At 36.2% G+C, this 25,581-nt stretch overlaps 1 protein-coding gene across 1 annotated transcript in view; it reads right to left on the bottom strand.

Annotated features, from left to right (window-relative positions):
- Positions 1–3,125: 3,125 nt before the first annotated feature.
- Positions 3,126–25,581, bottom strand: part of ERBB2IP (erbb2 interacting protein) — a 61,337-nt gene continuing 38,881 nt past the window's right edge. Inside the window, 9 exon segments of the mRNA XM_009871115.1 lie at positions 3,126–3,822; positions 6,128–6,202; positions 7,495–7,587; positions 8,706–8,915; positions 11,588–11,731; positions 18,710–20,231; positions 21,037–21,220; positions 23,134–23,248; positions 25,451–25,571. Of these exon segments, the coding sequence (XP_009869417.1) occupies positions 3,715–3,822; positions 6,128–6,202; positions 7,495–7,587; positions 8,706–8,915; positions 11,588–11,731; positions 18,710–20,231; positions 21,037–21,220; positions 23,134–23,248; positions 25,451–25,571 (2,572 nt within the window). The 3' untranslated portion in view covers positions 3,126–3,714.

The raw sequence follows: 25,581 nt of genomic DNA on the forward strand, positions 1-25,581 counted from the left end.
AGTGATACTGATATGCCAGATGCACATATACAAGGAAACACACTAACGAATTTGTGTTACTGCATTGTCAGGTGGTTTCCAATAAAACTGGATTTAAATCTGCATTAACCTGTCCTGTGACATTCTGTGCCTAGCTCTTTATTTCCTTTGCCATATAACCCTCATAAGAGCATTCTCAAGACACTCTCATTTTTAACCCTGCTCCTTGACTTGGTCACCCCTTTCTGTTACTGAAACTACTTAGTTTGCCTCAAATAAAGACTGCCCATCTGTCTGGGAGAGAAGCCACTGGCTGCCCTAGCTGGTTTCACTGCAAGACAGAGTTACTCACAGAACTATTCCTCTGCCGTGAATAACCCAGTCTTGCAATGAATTACCCAGATCCCTGGCCAACTGAGATGCACCAAGCCAGAAACACAAGCAAGATTTTACTAAGGTATAGTGGTAACAGTACTACAGTCTAAAGAACTATAGAATAAAGTACTGTGACAGGGTATTTCCTAAAACTTAAATAAGTCAATTACACACATCTTTAAAGAGCATTAGTTTATTATCTATTCTCCATGTGTTACCTCAGAAACAGTCTAGTTATATACAAAAATTTGGAATGTTGAATAAATGCTGATCAGTAAAAACATTTTGTAGCTGTTGACAAGGGAATATTTCTAAACAAAACCAAAATAATCAAAAAGGTTTGATTCTGTGTGTTGCTTATTGCTATGCTTGTGTTCATAGAATGCTTTCAAGTATATACACATTTTTTAACTCCAGTCCAAAAAAGAGACTAAAAAATATTTACATAATAAATATGTGGGAGACTTCATCTTTTCATTACATCAGTTGAACTGATTCTTTAATGAACTATTAAGAATAGAAAGAATTAACGGAGTTTGCATTAACTCATTGCCATGCTGAGTAACTTAGGCTGCTGATGGATTTTATTCTATTCAAAATGTAGTTTAATAGAATCATAGAACAGTTTTGTCTGGAAGAGACCTTCAAGATCATCGAGTCCAACCTTTAAGATGCGTTCAAAATGAAAAGTGCCAATATTGTCTCTCCTGCTGAATTCTGGCTGGACTAGTTCAGGAGGATCCCCCACTCTCTGCAAAATGATCTAGTTTGACACATGCTTACCTTTATAACACAGACACTGAAGGAACAAACACACTTCAATCCACTGAAAACTCCAACATTTACTGAGTAAAATCAGCATAACCCATGTTTTATTAGGTGGTTAATTTGCTAACTTACTGAAGACAAGCTTTGGCCAAGTATTTCCACAAGAAGTACTAAACTTCTTGCTACACAGCTCTACTTCTATAGTTCTACCACAGCCAAACAGTTTTTGGTAGAATTTTCCTGTGATACATAAATCTGAAAATTAAGTGACACAACAATATTTTAAAATTCTGTTACCAATAAAGCAAAATACAATACAGTATAATTCTTCAGTGATATCTTTAAATGTACTGCAAAATGTATACAAAGTCAGTCCAAGATCAGTAAAGAATCAGTTCTGCTTTTTGGACTTTTCCCTTCTCAGAGATACAGGTTATGTAGGAGACCAAGGAAAAATTTTGGACTTGTCTGTATGCATTCCCTTTACAAGGCAGTGTGTGATAAAAATAACATAATGAACATGTGATGTGAACATTTTTCATTTTCAGTAAAAAAATAGAAACTAAACAACAACAAAATGCATCTTGGAAGGGGAACACTGAAGCCTGCCATTATATAACTATGTTTCTCTTTTTTTTTTCTTTGAAGATTAACAGCACACAGAAAATAAGTGAATTTTATCAAAATACAGCACATTTCTGCTAATATATCAAAAAAATCATTTTCTATGTAAATATTACTGAAAATCAACTAAAAAATTAATATACAAAGAGTTGTTAAAGGGTTTCAATTAATATTATTAGAACTATACACAGTACAATAAGCAACAGTTAACATCTTTGAAAGAAGTGCAACAATATTGGAGTTCACGTATTTAAAAAGTACTGCCTGTTTACTACCACTAGCTATGTATAACTCCTCTCTCTTCCTCCTCATTATCCCCAAAGTGAAGAAGGCTGGTGTTTTTGCCAGCTTTATTAAATGCATTTACTTTTGTACACATGGGTTGAAGAAAGCAACTTATACCTGTCTCAAACTACCAACTTATATGCAATTGAAAATGAACTACAATTACTGAATATTGCTCCAATGACAGGCTAATCATTAGCCCTGATTAAAAACAGTTATTGGTCTTCTATGGCACTTTTCCCTGGTCCATAACAACCGTGTATTAATTATCACTGCAGACTATGCAGCCTCTATTCAATTATAAAGGAGAAAGAGAAAAATAAAGTTAATGATTCAGGTAAACAAAATTAATAGAAGCATAATTGAATATTTTATACAGTAATAAGGAACAAAGGCAGCCTGTGGTAAATCACTATTACATTAATATAGTTAGAAACCCTTTAATGACTCTGAAGTGTCTAGTTCACATTTAATGTTACCTGTAGGAACAGCCCTTTAAGAAATATCATTACGATCTGGTGGGTTCTAAGTACTCACTCCCTTTGCTCTCCACCTCACCACAGCAATTCTCCATCACTGTTCAAAGTTCCACAAACTTGCTTTGGTTACCTAGCTCCATGCGCATGTCTTCCTTTTTGATTAACAAGGCAATGCAGAGGGCAAACAAAAATCAAGATGTCTTTCATAACCCTTCCTGCATCATTTACTTTGTGTGTGTTTCAATGTATATTACAGGCAACAACCTTAAAAACTGGCCATTTCAGTTTCACTTTTAAAATCTATACGGTTACCATGGAGTACTTTCCATAAAGATAAAAGCATCACTGTTTGCACAAAATTGGGGATTTCCACAGCAGAGAAAAGCCTCTGGGTACATTTCCACAGTACAGCTGAAAAAAATATGTATGCAAGAAAGCCCAACTAAACATGAACCGCATGCAGCAAATGAATGTGCAATGACTACAGTAAGAGCAAATCCTGTAGAATATCACAAATTTGTAGTTACAGTCTTCCTAAAAAACACCATAAGCTTTTATTGCATTTTCTATTGGTAGACGTACACTCTAGAACTAACCACATTTTCTTCTTTCCCAATTCCAGATTTAGATAGCAGATAATTGTTTCACCTGACCTTTATTCTGTCCAACCAGCACCTCCTTCCATCTACCCATTCACCAGTACAATGTGCACATAGCAAAACCAAGACTTCATATCCCCTGTTCATATCTACAGAAGTGGTTTTAGCACAACACATTAGTATCTGGTGAATAAAAATAAAGGCAATAAACAGCTACAGGACAGACAGCCCTGCCATCTGTCCACTGGCTACAGCTGAGGCTTCGCAAAGCCTTGCACAAAGTTTAGTAATGTGTATGAATTTATCCAAAAATAAACCTACCATCTGTACAAAAAAAGCCACAGGTTTGTTTTTGGAGGAGTGATCCTTAGATTGCAATAATGCTTAAAAACAAGTTTATTCACCATATGCATTTTCAAAATGATTTCCTGTATGTTCTATACAGTGTTTTTTTTCCCCTTTAACCACAAGTTCAGTATTTCCTGTACAAATTTTGATCATAATTCTTTTCAAGTTCCTTTCACATATAAAAATAGGCAAAATATTCAGTTTCCCATAAGTCCTTCAATGAATCCTGCTGGCTTCTCCCCCTCAATCCACAGTATTTATGAAGAAACTTCTCGCACAATGATGAGTTCCACTGCATTCTGAAAAGTCTTCAGCAATGATACTGCTTGTCCGTGATCAATATTGATGAAGCTGTATCCATTAGCCTAAAAAGAAATATAAAATTGAAAATGACAGTCTCATATGCAGTGTTAGTGAAACGTCTCCTATTTCACGTTAGTTTATTAAAGCTTTAAGTTTTAAAATAATCAAATTCTATGTGAACATAGAAAATAAAACACTGCAGATTTGCAGATTACATAGTTGATGTGAGCTGAATATATACCTGCATGCTACAAAAAATTACACTACTGTGTCAGTCTGGGAAAAAATTTTGACCCAAAGATTTTGCAAATAGCCAAAAGAAAACTGAACTTTAAGCCATTAACATCAGAAATCTAATTCATCAGCCTTAATGGAGTGACACCAAAAAACACAAATGCAGTACAAATGATAAATCCCAGTTCAAATATCAGAATAAGAGAAATGTCATTTGTGGTAAGTTAAAACTACTGAAGCCTTTAACAAAAAAACATTAATGGCATTGGGAGCCATACTAGTGTGTAAGACCTCCCAAGATCACCCTAGCTTGAATCTCCCCATGACCTCAAACAACACTGTCACTCTTGGGACAGGTTTGGCTTAGCAAACACAGGAAAGCCTAAGAAGCCCAAAAAAGACAGGGAAAACATGGCTACAGTTCAACTTTTTCAGGTGTACCACTGCAAATTCATATTCAGTTTGGGTGGTAAAATCTTGCAGAATGACAGATTCATCCAGGTTAAACTGTTACAGCTTCCAGCTGTGCAACTCAGCCTTTCTCCCTGAACTACTGGCCCTTAAGTGGCAACAGAGAGAACTGGCCATGTGCTCTGTGCCTCAGCTATGCCATTTTAGAGCTGCAGTTCCTTATCCCATCACCAAACACTTCCTGCTGCTACCAGCTGAACCCTCTGATGTAAGGGCAGCAGTTTTTTAAATCTAAGGCTGCAGAGGAGTATTTACATCTAGACTGTTCAGAGAGAAAAAGTGGCAATAACCCTTCCAACCCACCATCTGTACAGGTTATCCTAGCCCTAACCTAATATGCAACAGTATCTTAAGACTTATATGCAATTACCTAGTCATTGCTCATGTAGAGTATCTTTATTAGACACACATTGTAATATGCATACCTACTGCATGTTTTACAGAGAATGCTGCAAAAGCAAGCATAGCAAAGTCATACTGGCAGAGATCACATTCAGTCAAAACCTGCAGCAGTCGTCTAAGCAGCAACAAGACTGTTACTGTTACATTGTCTCTGGGATCATCACAGATAGAAAGAACTGTGTCATTATGCAAAAAAAAGTATTCTTAGTTATGAGAAATGAAACAGCCTGCATGCAAATTCAACTTCTCCTACAAGTCTTTTACAAACTATGGATTTCTCATTCAACAAAAAACAAAACACAAGCAGTGCCAAAAAGGAAACTTCGCTAGAAATGAAGTTGAAGCCATCCACATCAGTAAAAGAACTAGAGCCTCTCTCACCCCAGTGAGGAAGAACAAGGACAGAATTTCTTACCATACTCAAAAAAAAGCCAAATAAGTGATGTGTTGGATAATGATTTTTAACAAGTTCTGAAACTTCAAGGGTGGCTGCAGCACTGTTCAAATGTCCTGTTAGCCTGCTTCCCTAAGTAAGTAAGGCTTATATCATCCCAGTCTGTTTCACTGACCCCTCCTCAAATAGCTTATGAGCTCATTAGACAACCTCAAACAAACTTGATGCAGAAGAGGCCTGAAAGGTACCAACTTCCTACAGAAAAGAACTTGCAGGGCTGCAGCCCAGAAGCCACGACTCCTGAAGCAACCTTCTTGGCTTGCCTGTGGCGGCTGGGGGGGTACACGCTGTGACCAGCCGAGCATCAGTCAGCACAGAGACAGCTTCTACCAGCACTTAGGCAGGTCCAGCCTCTCGGCCAAGGGAGAGGTGGCAAAGGCTGGCAGGAACTGCAGGACTGAAAGGGATGCAACAGCAAGGGGCAGCTGTTGAGAGGGGCTATGAGGGGCAACTGCTGGTGTAGAGGCAACACGTTATTCAGAACACTGCATTGTGAATCCCCACAAGTCAAGTAATGGTGGCAAAGCCTAATGCTCATGTTCCCTGCTGAATAACAACATTGGAACTGTTTCGGGTTTTTTTGTTTTCGAAAGAGTGAAAAATGCTCACAGTTTGAAAAAACAATCCAAATGATTAATACTTCAGCCTGTATCACCTGTCCTAATGTTAGGTGGAAGAATACTGGAACCGCTTCTGGAAAGGATAGTGGTAATCTATCTAAAAATTAAACATTCTGCTCTTAGAAAGGTTGCAAACTAAAAATTATATTACATTGCATAGACTAGTTAATCAGATGACCACATTACCTGAATTATTTTATCTCCAGGCTGCAACAGCTTAGATGCTGGTCCTTCTGGTTGCACTCTGGTTACAAATATACCCTTGAAAAACAGAGGTGGAGAATGTTTGTGACAACTCATTTCAGGAATAGCAGGGTAGAACGAAACAGACATAATTCAAAACATTTTTTCAATTTTCCATCCTAAGTAGAGGAGAATGCAACATTATTCCACAGGTCCATCAGCTTCTATGACTACTTTCCTTTTCTGATGTGAAATTCAGAAGAGTTGCCTTTAAAGAAGAGTATTGAAGGGCAAATTCTGATCTGCCTCTGTTTAATTTGGCACGTCTACGTCAAGATGAATTATCTACAGCCAGAACAAAGGCTGTAAACTAAATCATGTTCTCTTAAAAGAGGCTTCCTAACTGTAAGCTCCATAATTCACCATCTCAAATCTGTTGACTGATACCTAGAACTGCAAGACCCGCTCTGCTAGTATCATAGAACAGTCTAAGTCGGAAGGGACCTTAAAGACCATCTAGCTCCAACTTCCTTGCTATGGGCAGGAACACCTCCCACTAGATCAGGTTGCTCAAAGCCCCATCCAGCCTGGCCTTGAACACTTTCAGGGAAGGCCTTCCACAGCATCTCTGGACAACCTTTTCCAGTGCTTCACCACCTCACTGTAGAAAGTTTCTTCCTAATTTCTGTATAAATGTACCCCCTTTCAGCATGAAACCATTACCCCTCATCCTGTTGCTACACATCCTTCTAAACAGTCCCTGCCTAGCTTTCCTGTATGCCCCCTTCAAATACTGGAAGGCCACTATAAGGTCTCTGCAGAGCCTTCTCTTCTCCAGACTGAAAACTCCAACTCCCTCAGACCATCCGTGTAGGAAAGGTGCTCCAGCACTTCAATAATTTTTGTCTCCCTCCTCTGGACTCTTCAGCAACTCCATTTCCATCTTGTGCTGAGGGCTGCACAGCCAGACACAGCACTGCAGGTGGGGTCTCACTAGAGCAGAGAGGGAGAATCACCTCCCTCAGCCTGCCGGCCACTCTGCTCCTGATGCAGCCCAGGATGCGATTGGCCTTTCAGGCTGTGAGCTTGCATAACTGGCTCATATTCAGTTTTTCATCCACCGACACCCTCAGGTCTTTCTCTGTAGCACTGCTCTCAATTCGCTTACCGCCCAGCCTGTATTTGTGCTATTGCTGCGTGACCCCTGTGGTCACCTACCACCTTGATTTTTCACATCTTTTGTCCCCAGCTTTTTCCCCTCCAGTTCTGGAGTTCAGTGGTTTGGGGGATACACATACTTCTTTTTTCTCCTTGTGCTAGAAACATTATAATTAAAATGATTTTAAGATGTATTAGTACAAAATACTCACATCATCTTCAGGTCTGAATGGATTCCCTCTACCACCAACTCCTCCTGATATACTAAATCCAAGTTCTGGATCCTTGTCAATTCTCACTCGAATCTAAGTAGTTACAACCAGAGTTAGATAAGCTGTCTGCAATTCTGCATTCAAAGCTATGTAATGAAATTATTACTAAGAATTCAGGTGAACAAAAGCTTTAAAAAGAAAAAAACCCTCAAAGCATTTATCACAGTTCAACAGAATATTGTATCTCATTAGTTCAGAACAAAATAACCAATACAACATATCATGAATTATTGTATATGTTTTACTCCAGTATCACTATTATTATAATCATAGTTCACGTGGGTTTTAAATTCAGAGATATTTTGATATTAGGTAAATGAATTTAATGCCCCAAGCAAATACACGTTTCAATTAAAGAAACTGTTCCTCTTACTACTTTGCCACCTCTAGGTGAATTTTAAAAATCAAACCTCATTCCTACTTCCAGTCTAAGTTCTACGTAGCCAGCACTGTTTCCCCTTTCTCTTGCCAAAATAGTTGACTAGAAAATTCATTTTATACAGAAGTGGACATTCTCATTCTAGCACATAAAAAATGGTTGTCACTATTTTCTCAAAACTCCTGAAATGATACAGAATAAACACTCTGTATCCAGGAGCAGAAGGAAGGTCGCTATGATCAAAGTGCTATTAAATTGTATAAGAAATTCTTACCCACACCTCTCTATCATACATAAAACTAATAATTATCAGGCATACATCAGAGGCTCACACTTCTTTTTTATCCTGTTTTTTGTTTATAGATGCACATTTCTACATTTGCAGGTTTTTGAACCATTCTGACAGCAATGAATAGATGCAAAGTATACTCAGAGCTGTACTACTAGATAAGTAATGAGTTGGTGATCAGTAAATGTAGTTGAAAAGTAAATGTCTAGCTTTGAATAAAAGATGCAAGGTTAAGTTTCTGGTATATTCTCTTAAAAAGCTACCACATTTCTCTCTCAAAAAGTAAAAAGAGCTCAAAACTAGAAGGAACATGTGATTTCAGTAGTAGAACTGCACTGAGATAATGCTGTCTTCTGATGGAAATAAATTCCTGTATGACTTCTGTCATCATCTACACTGAAATGGAAATAAATGAAAACAAATGAACAATTCACTGCCAGAGACATACAGATGTCCTATCATCAAGTTAGATTTCATCCTTACCTCTTGCTTTGCCAACTCATGGCTTTGTCTGGGAGAACACTGGGACTGGGTATAGGGAGGTTGGTGGGCAACTTTCAGCATCAGATAATCAATTAATTGCTCTCTAGATGGATGTCTTGCTACTGACGATTGAGGAGGAAGATGATGGACTTGGCTGTAGCTTGCCTGAGGTCTCTGAGGCTGGCACATTTGTCCATTTGTCAAAGGTATCTGAATAAAACATTGAGTATTAATGTCATGCATTTTATAAACAGAACCCTCAATTGCACCTTTATTATTTCAGTATTTCACATACTTGACTGCTTTTAATTTTAGGAACACTACTGAACCACTCTTCTGGATCATGTACAATTATACTCAATTTTATTTATAGTCATAAGGTCTGACCTACTGATAACAAAAATGAAAACCAACTGGAACACACTACACAATTCTTGCTTTTAGCACTTCCTCCACCGAGTTTTTCCAAGCAATTATTTTCTAGCAGTGCAACTGACAGTATTACACTCGATTAGTACCTTTATAGTGTGCAATTTTACTGCATAAAATTCAGAGATTGTGTAGAAATTCCTAGTAGATCATACACAAAATAAAAATCCCACACAGCTAGCAGACAGAAATTATATGCTCTCCAAGGATCTTTTGGTGACCAATTCACAAAAAAAACCAAAAACCTTCTGCGCAAATTCACATACAAGCTCAAGAGTTTAATATCAAAACTGTAACGACATTTCCAATAAATGTTACTGGAATGTTAGCAAGGTAATATTTAACTCATCTGCCACTGATTTGATAGGTATAACAATGACTAACAGCAGTAAAGTGCACAACTGCCAGGACGTACACTGCATTCAAACCATGTCACTAGGAATGACACTAGAGATGACGTTTCTGAGTTAAGCCTTAGAGCTGCTGTTCAGGTCTGCAGCTCTGTGTTGAGATAGGCAGCCACTTACTTCCTCGCCCACATGCATCATGCTCTTACCCAGCCTAAGTAGTCACTCATCCGTCTGTATGATTGCCACATTCCAAAAATGCTACAGGCTTGAGCTACAGGCTTTTTCTGCTGCCATAGTTAGTTATAGGGTAGAAGGGTATTAAAATATTCCCTCTCCCTCAATATCATAAATAACTAAGCATGCAAATTTCAACCTTTAACCATGCTAAGTGAATGGACACATATCTATTCTGTTGAGTTTTTTATGTCAAAACAATTCTAAGAAATGGTGTGTATATATACATATATATATATACACACATCTATATATATATTTTCAGCTTACATGTATTCAGCTTACATGCCTCTTCTGAAAACCTAAAGCATGAAACTACTTCTTGTCACACTGCCAGAGGCAGTTTACACAGGCAACATGTATCAATTGCTATGCAAATTCCCAATATGCAATGTCGGTAGACATGCAACTGAAATTACTGAAGTTATAACAAGAAAATCAATTGCTGCATTGTAATACTGTACAAGCAACCATTTAGTTTCTTTGTAGTAAATCCTGCCTATATATATGGTCCTTTGAGATGAATACAGAATGTCTCCTACAAATTCTCATTTATCATCACAATTTCATCACAACAGATTTCAAGTTTGCTCTTTAAAAGGTTTAATTAGCTTCAGATTGCCTTCTTGAAATCATCTGTCATATTCCAATTCCCACTTGCAATTACATCTTTTGCTGTAAATTTCTTCTTTCAAAGCCCCTGCTGAAGAAAAATGAGAACTATACCAATTCTTACAGTTCACCATTTTGTCTTCCAAAAAGAGGATGTTACTTCATTTATGTCACCTTCAATACCTGGGTATTACATTTTAAAGAAGTCCCAGTTCCAACCGCTATGCCAACATACATTTCTTCTATTAATAAAAAAACCCAAATCCACACCCTATCCATGGTGTCATGTAGATAATTACCTGCACAGTCATCTTCTTCATGCTGTCCGGAGGAACATCTTTGAGACTAATTGTGGCAGATGAATAATTCTGCTGTCCTGAAATGAACACTTCATCCTGGCATTGGTCTCCTGGAGTAGAAGCCTGGGGATGCTTTAAACAGAATGAAGCAGTAAAGACAACTGTCTTCATGTGATTCAAACCAAGAAATTCTCATAAGAAGCTCAGAATAAAACATTTAAAGGAACTTATCGTTCTTTATCTTCTTTAACTAGTACTTTGTTTACATAGAAAATCTTAGTAGCTAATATACCACACCCATAAAATACTGATCGATATTTAGAAAAACTAGCAACTGCAGAGATATCTTAGATCACCAGTGAATGGATAAGAAAAGTCAACAAACACTAAGGGCTGCCTGTTCAAAAATTCATATGGTTAACATAAGTCTTCTGTTGACTTTATCCTCACTATGGATATCATAACATTGCTCAGGATGCTCAGAGTTAAAGAGTCACTTCCTCACATTTTCATACAAACTAAAATACTAATTTTCTTGAATGCCTACAGTATCTTACAATACAGTTTATGTCAACAGAATTTGTTTGGGGGAGGAAAAAGCATAATAAGATTTTGTTCAAACCTTTATAAACCTAGGTTAAATTTAGAATGGTAATCTTTTGTTCACATATATACAATGCAACTAGACAGATTTATGTATGTTCAACTATCTATAAAAAACCAAAGAGCTCAATTTCATGGCATCAAATTAAAAAGCCTTGCAATAAGTTTTAAGGCATATGAAGTGAAGGCACAGTATTTAATTTAATGCCAATTAAAAAAATCCAGCACATGAATTATATTATTTTCATTGAAAGGACTGCCCGTAGGAAAACAGATAACTCCATGAGCTTAAGGACATCACTCAGTTTATTTTTTCCCCCTCTATATATTGCAATAGCCTCCTGTAGGTACTCACTCGAACAATGTGCACACCAGAACCTCTTCCGTCTGCAACACTCAAGGCAACACTACCCTGGCTGCCATGCAGATCCCTAGAGCTGCCATAGTGAAAGCTGCTAACTGCAGCATAATTGGAATTAAAGGACCTAGACAGCATGCTCTGAATAAAGAGGGGACAGATTTAACACAGAGATTAGTGCAGCATGCATAAACCACGAGACATGTTATACATAGACTAATACAAACGTATTCCATTGTCATGCAAGATAAAAACCATGCAAGAACAGTACCACTGTGATGTATAAAACACAACTCAGTGACCTCTATTACCTTTATTTACTGTAAATCAGCATGCAATCAGCAATTAACATGCAGAATTACATGTAAATAAAGTAATTCAAATGTTCACGTGTCTGCAAAAAACAAAGGTGCACAGTTTATCAAAATTTATCAAAATCATTAAATTTGCAACATATCAAATATGTTGTAGGAAGAGAAGCTGACAGTCAAGATAAACACCTGTGGGAAATCATCTAATTAACAGTTATTATTTTGTATCATTTCTCCCTCCTATGACCCGTACATACAGTGATTTCTTGTTCAACTGTTTTTTTCTTGCTATTGCAATGCTGTTAAATTTGGCAATGCATTTTAGTAACACTTCATTCAAGAACGTCAATGATCTCAAAGAAAAAAGGCTCAAAAGAAACCTTACAGTCCTATCCTGATAAAGTGAAAAAGACCCATAAAAAAATATAGTAACAGATATACCACAAATCATCAAACCACACGAAATTCAAAGTTGGTTTTTTTAAAAACAAAGTTTCTAATTTTTCCAAGTTAGGAAAAAAAAGTTCAAAACATGTATCTTTTGACTAAGATATTGCAAAAACTCTTATATTAATAAATACATTTTGGTGTTTGACTGTTGACTACATATACTAACCTGATTACGAAAACAGTCACTAGTTCTCAGGCAGACATTTGCTTCTCGATACTTTATCTTGTGAAAATAAAATTAGCTTAATAACCCAAATCATATTCCTCTACATAACCATACTCCCCCCAGATGTTCTGATAGCAGAGTCATTGGAAACTCCCTTGGAAAACAGTATTTACTAACAATATTTAGCTTTTCTTGGCCAAAGCTCTTGGATAACCTCTCACTCAATGGCACAGTGAGTTTTCTTTATGCTCTTCTTCTACAGCTATGCTTTCTCTGGCCAATGGATTTTCTGAGCTTCCAGACAAGTCTCCAGAGGCTTTCCACCTCTTGCAAAGGAAATACACAGCATTTAAATCTCTCTTTCAGTCTGAGTTTATGACTCCTCTACACTGGAGGCCAAAGATCCAGATGAAACTGTCAAAGCCAGTTTTCCTTAGCTTCTTAGTGCCTCAGAGCATCTTCTTATAAGTCTTCTCAAAATAATATCTATAATTAGGCAGGTAGCTTTCTCCCTCCACTTGTTCAGGCAACTCCCTGAAGTCTCCTTAAAGAAAGCTTCTCTCGGAGACTCCTACATGTCTCAATCTTATCTAAGTGGCAAAAAGACAGATAAAAATAGAAGGAATGAGTAGTGAGACTAGAAAGTTATTTTCTGAATGTGTCTCCATCTTCCTCTAAAGACCTCTAAATCCACTAGATTCACTCTTCCCTTAGAAGGACCCAAACAGATGGCCAATAAATAGTGACAAACTAAACCCACATTTGTATTTAGAGTTTAAAATATATCTCCAACAGGAGAAAGAAATTCCCTAAAATTTGTAGAGGCACGAAACTGTTCATCAGGAAGTAAGATTTCAGTTCACTCAGTTTAGTGAGCTTCCGCGTGAAGCCTACAATGTAGCCTGAAAGTAGTTTTAGTCAATGCTTTGTAACATCTCCTTCTTGGTAGAGACATTTTCCTAAGCACAAAAAAATGATTGTGCAATTGATGTCGGGAAGACATAAGAAGAACAGCAAACATTATTCTTCTCCTTTTCTACATGGGGCAGTGTCTCAACACTAAAAGAGTTTCCTAGGGACAAATCTAGGAAGTACTTTTCTTCTACCTATTTTTAGCTGGGAAGAGAGAAACCAAGGCATTCAGAGTGTGAACAGTATTCCTTTTGATTTTGCTTCTCAATATCAGAAGCAACAAAGACTCCTGAAGACTGCTGCACCAGAGAAGACACTTTTGGAAATCTGAATATGCAGATACCATTAAAGCCCCAGATTTTTATTCAAATTTATTGCAAATTAAATATGGATTAAATGTATTGTCTAAACTTCAGATTAAATGTGAATGTTAATATAAGTACTAATTTCATTGACCACCTGACTTGCTACAGTGTCTTAGGACATAATGGCCTGGAAAATAAGTCAAATATTTGAGGTTTGAGAGATCTCATTTCAGTTACCCTGACTGGTATCGACTAACAAATATACATGCTGTGTGTTCCACTACATTTTTGTGAAAGCTAAGTTTACTAGAAATCAGTCATTTAACCATGAAGAACAACTTAAAACCTACAGTATATCAATAAATAATGGCTATGTACAAAGTAAAAAAAAAAAAAAAAAAAAAAAGAAGAAGTAACTCAGCATATAAATCACAATTTGTAGTCAAAATCAGCCTCTAATAGAATCAGTTTAGATGCAGGCAGCTTAATTACATTCTTTCTGAATGCTAAAGAGTTAGAACATATTTTCCATTCTGCAGCTTACAAGAGAATCAATAGTTTCAGATTTCAAGAGCGTCTTTTGGAACTTGAAGTGCCTTAATACATTTACTTAGGTGCAAGACAATAAGCAATGGAATTTACTTATGAGAATTTATATTGGATAATACTATTGACATTTTAAGAGTGGCTAGAGTCTGTCATGACAATCCATGAAATCTTGGTATGGAACAGGAACTAATAAAGTTCAAATATTTGCAGGAAACAAGACTCTATATTCTATGTATCATGTAATATCCTTAAATGGCAACTATACTGCTAAGCCTAAGTATTAGCCTTTTAATTTATTTATTTACTTAACAGTTCTCAGAATCAACTGCCAGCTAAAGGTGGACTTAAGTTATCCTTTGAGACTACATTAAATGTCTAGAAATCCTTTGGCTCTTCATTCTCACCTTGATTATGTAAGACTATTTAGAGAAAGTTTACTCAAGGTATTCTGTAACACTTGAAATGCCTTAAATGCTTTAAGTCTTTTGGAATAAAAGCACTCAAGAAAAAAAAAAAGCAGCTTTGTTTGAAATCCGATAGAATTCTAAAGAAGAACTTAAACATTATGAAAGTGTTCTTCAGTCACAAGAGAGGAGAGGGCATGAATTTAGGTATCTGATCCTGCAAAAAAGTTATCTTCAATACAGAACAGCATTCCTATTGCAAAGTGACATATGTAAAAATTACATATAAATAAAATTCCACTGTCATAAAACGTTTGTAGGGTCCAATTTTTTTTTTTTTTACATTCCAAATACACAAGAATTTTATTCCTTTTGAAATGTGATGCATTGACTTCTGAACTCCACAAAGTATTGCTACAACACATCAATGGTTCAGTAGTCCACTCAAAATGGAAAAATTTTTAAAAAATAAAAATTTAAAACTAACAACTACTGAATGGATAGCTTTTCTCTAATTTATGGGTGCCAAAATGTTCTTTGGGTTATGATCTTATAGCACATAAATACTCGATATTATATATGCACAGACACACTGAAGTTACTTTCCTTGACATGTTAAAGCAAGCTTAGCTTAGAGAAAATTGGAGGCTACAAAAATAGTTTTTGCATATTACGTATGTAGTGTAAAAAATAATTCAAGAAAAACTTTCAAACTTAGACTATAACTGCCATTCTACTTCAATACTGAAATACTTGGACCTTTTCCTTCTAATAAAGCACAGCAGACTGGAAACTCAGAGAATAAAACCACCCGTTCTGATTTCTGAATTGCAAAGTAGGAATCAAACTTCATAACCCCTACTGAAAGCTCTGTCATTTTAAATAGTAGATAAAGTAGATTAAAAAAATAGAGGACTCAGTTCTAAGTGAAATTGGAATTAAAAGTGAACATGCACCTGATGAACTCCCAAGAGATCCACAACAAAAAAAGAAACTACACATATGTGAGGAAAGGACAGATTCAGGCTCAGTAACTGTTTCGGCCTACTCAGCACATAGAAATATAATACATATTTGCAGATAACTGTTGCAAATATTTTCTATTGCAACTTATGGATGAGATATTTCTCTGTGTGACATTAGTGTTTTTACAAAGGCAGTATTTTAGTTTAAATTCCTAAATGAAAAATTTCAACACGACTACTATAGAAGACTACTGCTTGAAATCAGGTAGTAAAATTGGCAAGTTACACTCAAAAAGGAAATATGCTGAAAAATATCAGTGTTCTTAAAAACTCACCTGTGCACTAAATTTATGAGGCTGAGGCAGAATTGACTGCATGCTTTCCAACAACTTACTTACATAACCACTAGAGAGCAGCTTGACATTTAAATAAGCTCTTTTTCTCTATCTCATAATAAAACGTGCTTTGCATCAGGTAAGCAGATTGCTTCTCCTAAATATATGCAAAACTTCTGTTTACAAATGGTCTCATGAACTGTTTTCACTCTCCATGAATCAGATGGATAATTCTAGTGGATCAGCATATGCCCCTTCACAGCTTGTTAAAGGGATTACAAATGCTGGTTATTTGGTTGGAATCTATTATTAATCATTTTTGCTCAACTTAAAACTAACCTGCCTCTCTGCTCATGAAAATTAAACTATTAAAAATTTTGTCTTCCTACCTATATCAGGCAAAAAGTAGTAATAAATAAAACAACATCTAGCTTCTCCAATTTCTTCCAACAAACAGACACTGTTCATTTGAAAGTGTTCACATCTCTCTCCATCTCTCCCTCTGGTTACTAAATTTTATAAAATCTAAATAAAGAAGTACTTCAGGAGCTTACCCAAGGAAAAATAAAACCAAAAAAACCTCCAACCAAACCCACAACAAAACCAACCCCCCAAAACATACTACACTCTATTAATATTCTAATAAGCAGAGCATAGAAATAATAATGTGATAAGAATCAATAATAGGAGTGTCAGAGCAAAGGTAATATTATTAACTCATACTGTTGTAAATACTCACACCAAGAAGATATAAATTAAATATTCACCATAGAGATTAATTTTGTATACCTGTTTTTGTCAATGTTGTGTTTTATGCTTTAAAAAAAAGGCATTTAAATCCCTGAGAGCTTTGTCAGAGCAATTTCCAAAAAATGGTCCTTAAATGCGCTCTGTAATTGAACTTGTTCCTCAAATGAGTTCTGTAATTACTGATTGTTTTTTCAGACTTCAAAACATTTCAGAAGTCTGTTTTATAGATTAAGTTTCCTCTGCCTGCAGCTAATATTTAGTTACAAACAGAAATATCAAAGCCATTATTTTAAAAGAACAAAGAAATACCCAGTAAATTCCTAGATTTCCATATTATCATATTTGTCACTTGCCATATAGAATGATATCTATATTTTTCACAGTTTGGATTTTTCTTTTTAAGTCAGTCACATCCCAGAGAATATAAAGCAGACGATTATATACGCATTCACTTTTAAATCCATAAATAAGTCCCAGATTGCTAAGTAAAAGCTACTTTAAAGCGCTTCAAGGCCAGAACAAAAGAAACATGCATAAAAACAGACTTCTACAAAACAGACTTCTAAGACCTGTTAAATTAGATGCACAGCTAAGATCTCAATAGCAGTATTCCGTACTACTCAAGTAGGAAGCAAAAAATAGGGCTTACATATAAAACACGATAAAAGGTATAGACAGATATAAAGGGAACCAAACCAGGCAATCGATATATGCATCGATATATGCATCCAGGAAAATGGAAGGTCACAGAATGTGCCTTTTATTAGGGTTGGAACATGGTGAGGTTTGTGACTGCCTTGTAGGACAAAGGATCCCCCACAACACAGCACAGTACTGTGAAAACTTTCAAATATTTTGTGTTACATCTGACTCAGACTGGATCACAAGAAGAGGTGCAGCTGTTGTGAAGGCTGAATTAAAAAAATCCTTTCTATCAACACCAGTAACACAACAAACAAAACCAAACCCTTTGCTCCAAATATTTGGGTTTCTAAAGAAAAATTAGGTAGAAGTAATTTTTCCAACCATCTCTAATATCTGTGATAGCTAAAGAAACGTAATTTGAGTATTTAATGTAATAATCACAAGCCAAGCTATGTTATTTCAAAATACATTAAAAAAGAAAATCCATCTAGCTGGCATAATCAAAGTGTATTCTGCCTGCTTTACTCACTTCCCTTTCAAGGCGACACAATTCCACCCGTTATTTAACGGTGGTATTTTAAACTGGTTTAGCTGGACAGCATTGACTATGCTCTTCCAGGGTCTACTCAAATTCTTTGAAGATATATAATTGTTCAGTTCTACCGATCATCTCAAATTCTTGATAGCGTTTACAGTACATAAAGAATCCTGTTCATCATCTCTAGTTATACCAAAATCTCCTGTGATTTCCTGAAATGAACAAGATTTTTTAAGTGTTCTCATCTCACAGCAATAAATATTCATTCAGCAATCTGTCAGATATCCAACTTCAAAAGACAATTGGCTTGGAGGCAATGTTAATTATGGGGTTTGAATTCTTTAGTAACTGAAGTTATACTTTCAAATAGATGTTACTGATTTTCTTTCCCATTCTTAAAGAAATATGAGAAGAAAAGGCATAACAGAAAGATGAAGTATAAGGGAATATTTTGGTATAATACAAATACAATGCTACAATAAAAATTACTTGGCCTACAAGAGCTGGCCTTGCAGACCAGGAGGTCAATGCAAAATTATTTAATATATTCTAAAGAAATGGGACTAAACTGGCAATGTAAAAACAACAGGGACTTGTTTCTGTGGGGAAAAGTTCATTTACAGTCTACTATTTTTTGGATATTCATCAAAAACTTGCTTATCCCTCTTAAGGCAGTATTAGAAGTGCATTTTCACTGGTAATTAAAAGCAGTTAAAAACAGAGAGTATATAACTTACTCTATATCCAAGTAACAGAAAGGGAGAAAATTTTAAAAAATATCATTTTTACCTTTTCGAGCTTTTTAGCCTCAATATGTCGCAGCACCTGTTCCCTCCAGTCATGAGGGACTTTACTTTTTCCTGGAGGGTCTAATAAAGAGTGCTCAGAGCTAACTCTTGGGTTAGACCTCTTTGAAGGGCTAGTCCGCGAGTAATTGAAGTCACTAACTGACATAGTTCTTTCTGGTATTTCATTCACCGATGGCCGAGCACTCTGTGGTCGTGGTACATTTGGGCCATCAATGCTGTAAGTTCTGGCAGAAAGAGGTCTCTGTTGCCCAGACATTACTGGTGGAGCTCTTGCCATTGTATGCAGATCTCTGTAAGTTAAATAGTCCCCTTCAGGCACCTGAGTCCGCCTTGCAGGTCCAGTATCCCCAACATTTATAGAAGTAGTAGAAGACACACTGCTCTGCCTTTGGAGAGTGTGTCTGGTTGCTCCTGGGAGCAGTCTGTCATTTGGTGGAATAGCCCACACATCTATATGTCTCCCAGCCATTCGTTGATGCGTGTTATACACAGCGCTGGCCCGGACATTGTTATGATTGGAAAAATTCATATTGGCAGAATGCTTTACATAACTGGGGGTGTCTGTGCTGTCAGACCTAAGCAGACGTGAAGGAGGTAAGCTGCCTGGTTCTACTTGGGTGTTTTGTTTCTGGGGCCACAAGGTGTCTTTCGCTGTTGCACTGCTGCTGTACTGAATATTATACTGGGGAGCACATAACATCTGTGGGCCACTTGCCACTGATCCTCTCGCTACGTTAGCACCTTCAGGATTGTGATTTGAGTCGAACTTGAACACAGTTTTTGTAGAAGACACTAAATCAGATGATGATGATGACCCAGGAAAAACCTGTAATGGCTGATCATACAGAAGAGTAGCGGATTTACTTCGGACTATGTTTTTTCCATCTGCACTTTCAGATGCTGATTTTACCACCGAGTTTGACTGTTGAGATCCATTCTCACTGACAATATCATAGATTTTCAGACCACCAGTGTCCATACTGGTGATGCTGTGAGATTTCATGACAGGACCGCTTCTCTGTGGGGACAAGTCTTCAGTGCTCCTTGAAACAGACAGATCAGCAGAATCACCATCAACTGTAGTGCTTCTTGTTAGTTTGTCTTTACTGGGAGACTGTACTGTTTCTTCAGGATGTCCATTTACTTTATTCATAGGACACTTATTTCCATTTTCTAAGTGCTCACTTTCTTCTTTTGTGTTGTTATTCAAAAAGCCCTTTCCTGAAACTATTTCTTGCATTTGTAATCTTTCTACAGGAACTGGCACTGCCTCTTCACTAACCAGTTTATTGATATTCATGTTTATTTGGTCTAGTTGGTGAGACTCCTCCACAGGAGTGCTTAGATCAACACCTTTTCCTATCAGGCCTAATCTTTCTTCAATGCTTAATTCATATTCAGAAAAATTGGTAACCTTCTCTTGCACATTTACTTTTTCTTCTACTGTAATGCTCAATTCACCTCCATTTTGCAAAAGATTATTCAAATTTTCATCTTCTCGCCTGGAAAAAAAAGATAGCTCTTAAAAGAAATTCCCGAAGGAACCAACATATTCTTTTAAGAACTGTTTTAGAAAAAATAATCATTAACATGAAACAGAGCCATACTGCGCACACAAAACGGGACAAAGACCAACATACAACCAGATACATCATTTGCTGTTGTACCATTACAGAAATATATTATTTGGAAGGCTCATTCTGGCAACATTTATATCATCTGATTTCACAAATCCTTTTAAATTCAACAGCAGTTATTAAAGACAGTTTGAAACTGTCAAAAAACACTAAGTGACAATAACTTAATTTTTTTTTTATCAATTACTTGCAAGTTCCATGACAATTTTGGCCAAATATCTTGTTTCTATTGTCTTTTTTTTTTTAAAAAAAAGGGCATTTAAAACCTCAAGTAGCAACCTGTACGTCCATTCTTCGTTAAGTTTCTAAAAACCTCTTATGGACATCCTAGTAATCAAATTGATCTTCAAAATTATGCAAATAAAAGCTTTTAAAGTGGTGTATTAAAAGTATCCTGGCACAGATAATGAATTATAAGGACAAAACTATTATACTCTACTATTAAAAGAGATGGGAACCATGTCCTGTATACTAAAACTAGCATCGGAATTTTATTGTCCTTTCATTTAAAAAAACCCCAAACTGTTACATTTACTAACTTTAAAACATTAAAACTGAAATTGTTCCATTAATGATAAATTAATGAATTAAAAGAATGGACACATAATATGAAAGATTAAATAACATTTTCCTACTATATGTGCTAAGTGGCATACAGTATCTTACAAACCTGATCTTGGATAAAACAGCAGCATGTGTTTCTTTATCTGGAGAACAGAGAGAGATATCTTGGCTACTATCAGTATTTAAGGAAACAGAATCTGACATTCGAGAAGGAGAGGAACAGTTGCTGTTATTTTGATTGCTATTGTGGGTAGCTTCATCTGATAAGGAATCAGCATCTTTTGAATCATCTGAAATACAAATTTGCCGATATAGTTACTGATATACATCTGTTTAATAGATATTTACTGTGTGCATTTTACAATATTTAGAAATTGCCTCTTGTTTTTCAGTAATTCTTACTGGTAGAAAGTAAAATGTAGTTGCAAACTTCATTTAAACTTACAAAAGACCATTGGCAATAGTTCCTATTTTTTAAATATTTGGCTCTATGTAAACAGCTCTCACCTGTTAACAAAATTTAACTTGTGGCTTTATTCCATGTCCTTCACATAATCTAGTGCTGCATTATATACTTCCTAAAAATAACTATCAAATCACACTTTATTAGCCCCTAATGAAGTACACTGCTTCACATGCAGGATTTTGAAAGTGTACACAGTTCCTGATTTTCAACATTGTATCATCATTAAATAGCTATTTATTAGACCAAGCACTCTGAAAAGACCTCTATCAGTGGATAAACTCTGGATAGTTTCATATATCTAAAAAAAGAAAAGAAAACTGTTCTTCTGCAGAGTTGGAATACGATGCATTCCCATGCTTTGCAGATCACTCAGGATAACATTTTCAGAGTAATTTACACCTGTGTGCCTCAGTTATTGCATAACACACGCATACTTACATGCTACATCCACAGAATCATAGAATGTTCAGGGTTGGAAGGGACCTCTAGAGATCATCTAGTCCAACCCCCCTGCCAGAGCAGGATCCCCTAGGGCAGCCACACAGGAACGCATCCAGGTGGGTTTTACATGTCTCCAGAGAAGGAGACTCCACAGCCTCTCTGGGCAGCCTGTGCCAGGGCTCTGTCACCCTCACAGTAAAGAAGTTTCTCCTCATGTTGAGGTGGAACTTCCTATTTTCTAACTTAAACCCATTAGTTCTTGTTCTATTGCTGGGCACCACATATAAAAATTATTTCTCTGCAGGACTTCAAACTAGCTAGGATTTTCATGTAAAAAAAAAAATTTGCTTCAAGATACAATTAGAGGTGCCAAAAGCACATTGGGAAACCAATGTCTATCTACAGTGGCAAGAAAGTTTTGATTTAGTACTTGAATCAGGCAGAAAAACCTAGAAAAAGCATGGATAAACATCAATTTTTTCACCTACATATGATCTCCAGCAGACTCTTCCTGCTACCCTCATATAGTTTTCCTTCATCCCCACTAAATCTTCAACATCTACATCTAATGGCCCTTTGTCCAAGATAGTACTGGACTAGGATATGACATGAAGCAAAATGCAGTTTGTTTTTAAGCTTTGAAATTATGTTTTCTCTGAATTTTACATCATTCCTTACTCTTAATTAAATGGTTACCCAGATCAAAATTATCTTTCAGAGAATTTAAAAATTAGGTAACAAAACCAATGTTCTGAAGTTTCCTGCTGGTGGAAAGAAGAAAAATAAAAAGAGTAAAGTTACTCTAGAGAAAGACTTACCACAAGATAAGTATATTCTTAAACCCTGAGAAATTTAATCAAGTGCCATGGTTGCCTACAGCAGCAATAATCCACAAAGCATGAGGTAGCAGGGAAATACATATTAATTCCAAGGTAAATACTGCTTTTCTCGAGCATATTATATGAGTCTGCTCAAACTAGCAGTCCCCCAAAACACATGCAACTTCTTTCTCCCTCTGCTTTTAAACTGATTACAAGAATCAAGAAATCAGGATGTCAACATAGCTTCTTCTACCACAAACTCAAGTGTAAGTTACTGCAGTTTTCTTCTGCTTTCATTGCTTGACTAGAGAATTGAACATCTTTTTTTTTTAAAAAAAAACCCCAAATATAGAAAATATATTTACTTTTACACAATAAAAAAAATGAACAGCAAACCCACCACAAAACTAGCCACTCTGAGTTGAGAAATTATCAGAACCACACAATACTTCTACCGCTCTTTATGGTATCTAACCTTTTTTGTTGTTGCTAAGAGCTACCACTTTTGGTTGATTTATGGAAGTTTCTATCAGTGGTGGTCGCATTTCTGCCATTTTCATCTCTTCATCAGAGGACAGTTCTTCGGACTCCTGCTAAAGGAAAAATAGCTTTATGCTGTGAATTTTAAAGAACTGCTTAAATATTAAGTAAATGGTATCTAAATTGTCACCCTCTGAACATGCAAAAGGAAAAAAAAAAGCAATGTAACAACAATGTAGTGTATTTGTAGTTCAACTCAACTGAATTTAGTAATGTTTGTCACTGATTATCTTTAAGCAGCAGCAAATGCAGATTTGCATTGTCAATGATGAACTCCATGGGAATAACACTCAACTGATGTCATCCGCAAAAACCTACTTGGAGGAAGCAGATGCAGCCTCTGTTCCACTGTTGGAGAGGACCTCCAGTTGAGTTCAAGCTAGACCATTATCATTGAACCAACAAACACCTCAAACTAACTAGATGGGTATTGGTTTTGCAGAAAAGAGCTCAAAATGAAATAGCACGATCAAGATAATCTTAAGAATGGGAAGCTACGCGAGGAAAGACTGAATGAGCCTCACCTTTCTGGTCTAGCAAAAAAAAGAGCAAGTGTAGCTTCAGTTTATATCTTTTAATTTACGCTGTGGGTAAATTCCAAAAGCAAGAAGTTATTGAACTTCAAGAACAACGACAGAGGAATAAAGTGATGCTGAATATATTTAAGCTAGAAATCACTAGTTCCTAACCATAAGATGGAGCTCAGTGCACTTAAAGAGATGAACTGATAAACTGCTGCAAGAGCAGCCATGCAACTGATTTAGTATTCTACTCCCAGCCCTATATTGTATCATCTTCAAAAAACAACCATTTCTAATAATATTTTGAAGGAATTAAAAAAAATTCCTTCCCTAAAGGGAAAATTTCTTTCTAGCAAATGTGCTTCCTGTTACAAATGGCAAAACCAGCCTGTCAATGTTCAACTCTTCTTATAAGCTTGACAACATTTAATGTCTGGAACCTACTGGAGCACCATCTTTCCCACCATACTAACCATCAGGCCAGTTCTTTGGACTGCAGAGAGGACAAACCTGGCTGAAAGGTAGCAAACAAGCTGTGGTAGTCTTCATTAAAAATAAAAAACATAAATTGATTTGTTTATCTCTGCAGTCTGAGAAGACAATCTCTTCACTGCCTCTACCACATTGCATTTTCTCTTGAACATGACATGCACAAGTGTATTTAATGCTGAAATGAAAAACTTACATGCATGCCAAGTTTAAATATCTGGATTCAACTGCCATAGTTACTAGCAAGTTATTAGGTGGAAGTAAGGAATTCCCTATCCCTGATGGACTATCCAGTGCTGCCTCATTCACTTACTGGCATACAGCCAGGTACAAAGAATTGCTGTCACTATTGTTAGACAACTAATACGATTTTCCAAAATTATGTTTTTAAACTAAAGAAAAATGTCAAAACTATTATTTTCAGGAAGCATACAGAAGCAGGAGCACGCTAGTGGGGAAATAGCCAGCAACAGTCACAACTGTTTGTCATAAAGTCTCTGAAGCAGAAGTATGATATATGCATGTTCTGCTGCTTACACAACACAAGCAAAAATAATCTACTTTTGAAACTGAAAAAGATTTTATAGGTTGTGAGTGGTAACTGACAAAGTGACAAGTTCCGACATTTGTTATAAAGACAATTTGTCACTGACATAGCCTAAATAAATGAATGCCTGGTATCTGTCAGAGAGACATACAAAGAACTTTAAAATCTCTCACTTCCTCGTAAGAGGTAAATACAATTAAGTCATATTCATGACAGCTCACTAATAAACACAAAGGAATACATAATTTCAAATCTATCTCTCTCTTTTCATTTGAAATGAATGTGCAGAGTCCCTTTGACATACTAGTTTTGATTGCTCCCACTAATCAGATGTTTTGCCATTTCAGTGACAATTAAAACTGGTTATTTAATAAAGAACTGACAATCACGCAAAACCTGGAAAATTCTACCTGAGTCTTTTCAAAGTCTGATACTCAAGTCAACTTTTAATCGAATTTATTTTTCTTTAAATGCATATATCTTTCATTATGAAATTTTTATTAGCTATCTCGACTTTTACTTAATATCATCTGAACTGAGAAAAATACTGCATTGCAAACCATCTGTATTTACAGCACTTATGGAAGGCAATTTTCTGCTATTGTCAACACACATTTTCATCTCACAGAGTAATAAATTCTATACAACACCAGCAGAATTCTTTGACTGCTGTGATGTTCATCGCAATGCCATACCTCAAGCGTGTCTTCATGGTTGACAATTGTTTTCGTGTTTTGCAAGGTTTTAACAAGTGCAGTCATCTGTGAATTTGCGGTGCTGTGCTCAGCTTCTGGTTCAGTAGGCTTCTGCATAGAGCTTCCTGCTG

Source organism: Apaloderma vittatum, unplaced genomic scaffold (assembly GCF_000703405.1).
Source record: "Apaloderma vittatum isolate BGI_N311 unplaced genomic scaffold, ASM70340v1 scaffold23010, whole genome shotgun sequence".
Lineage (NCBI taxonomy): Eukaryota > Metazoa > Chordata > Aves > Trogoniformes > Trogonidae > Apaloderma > Apaloderma vittatum.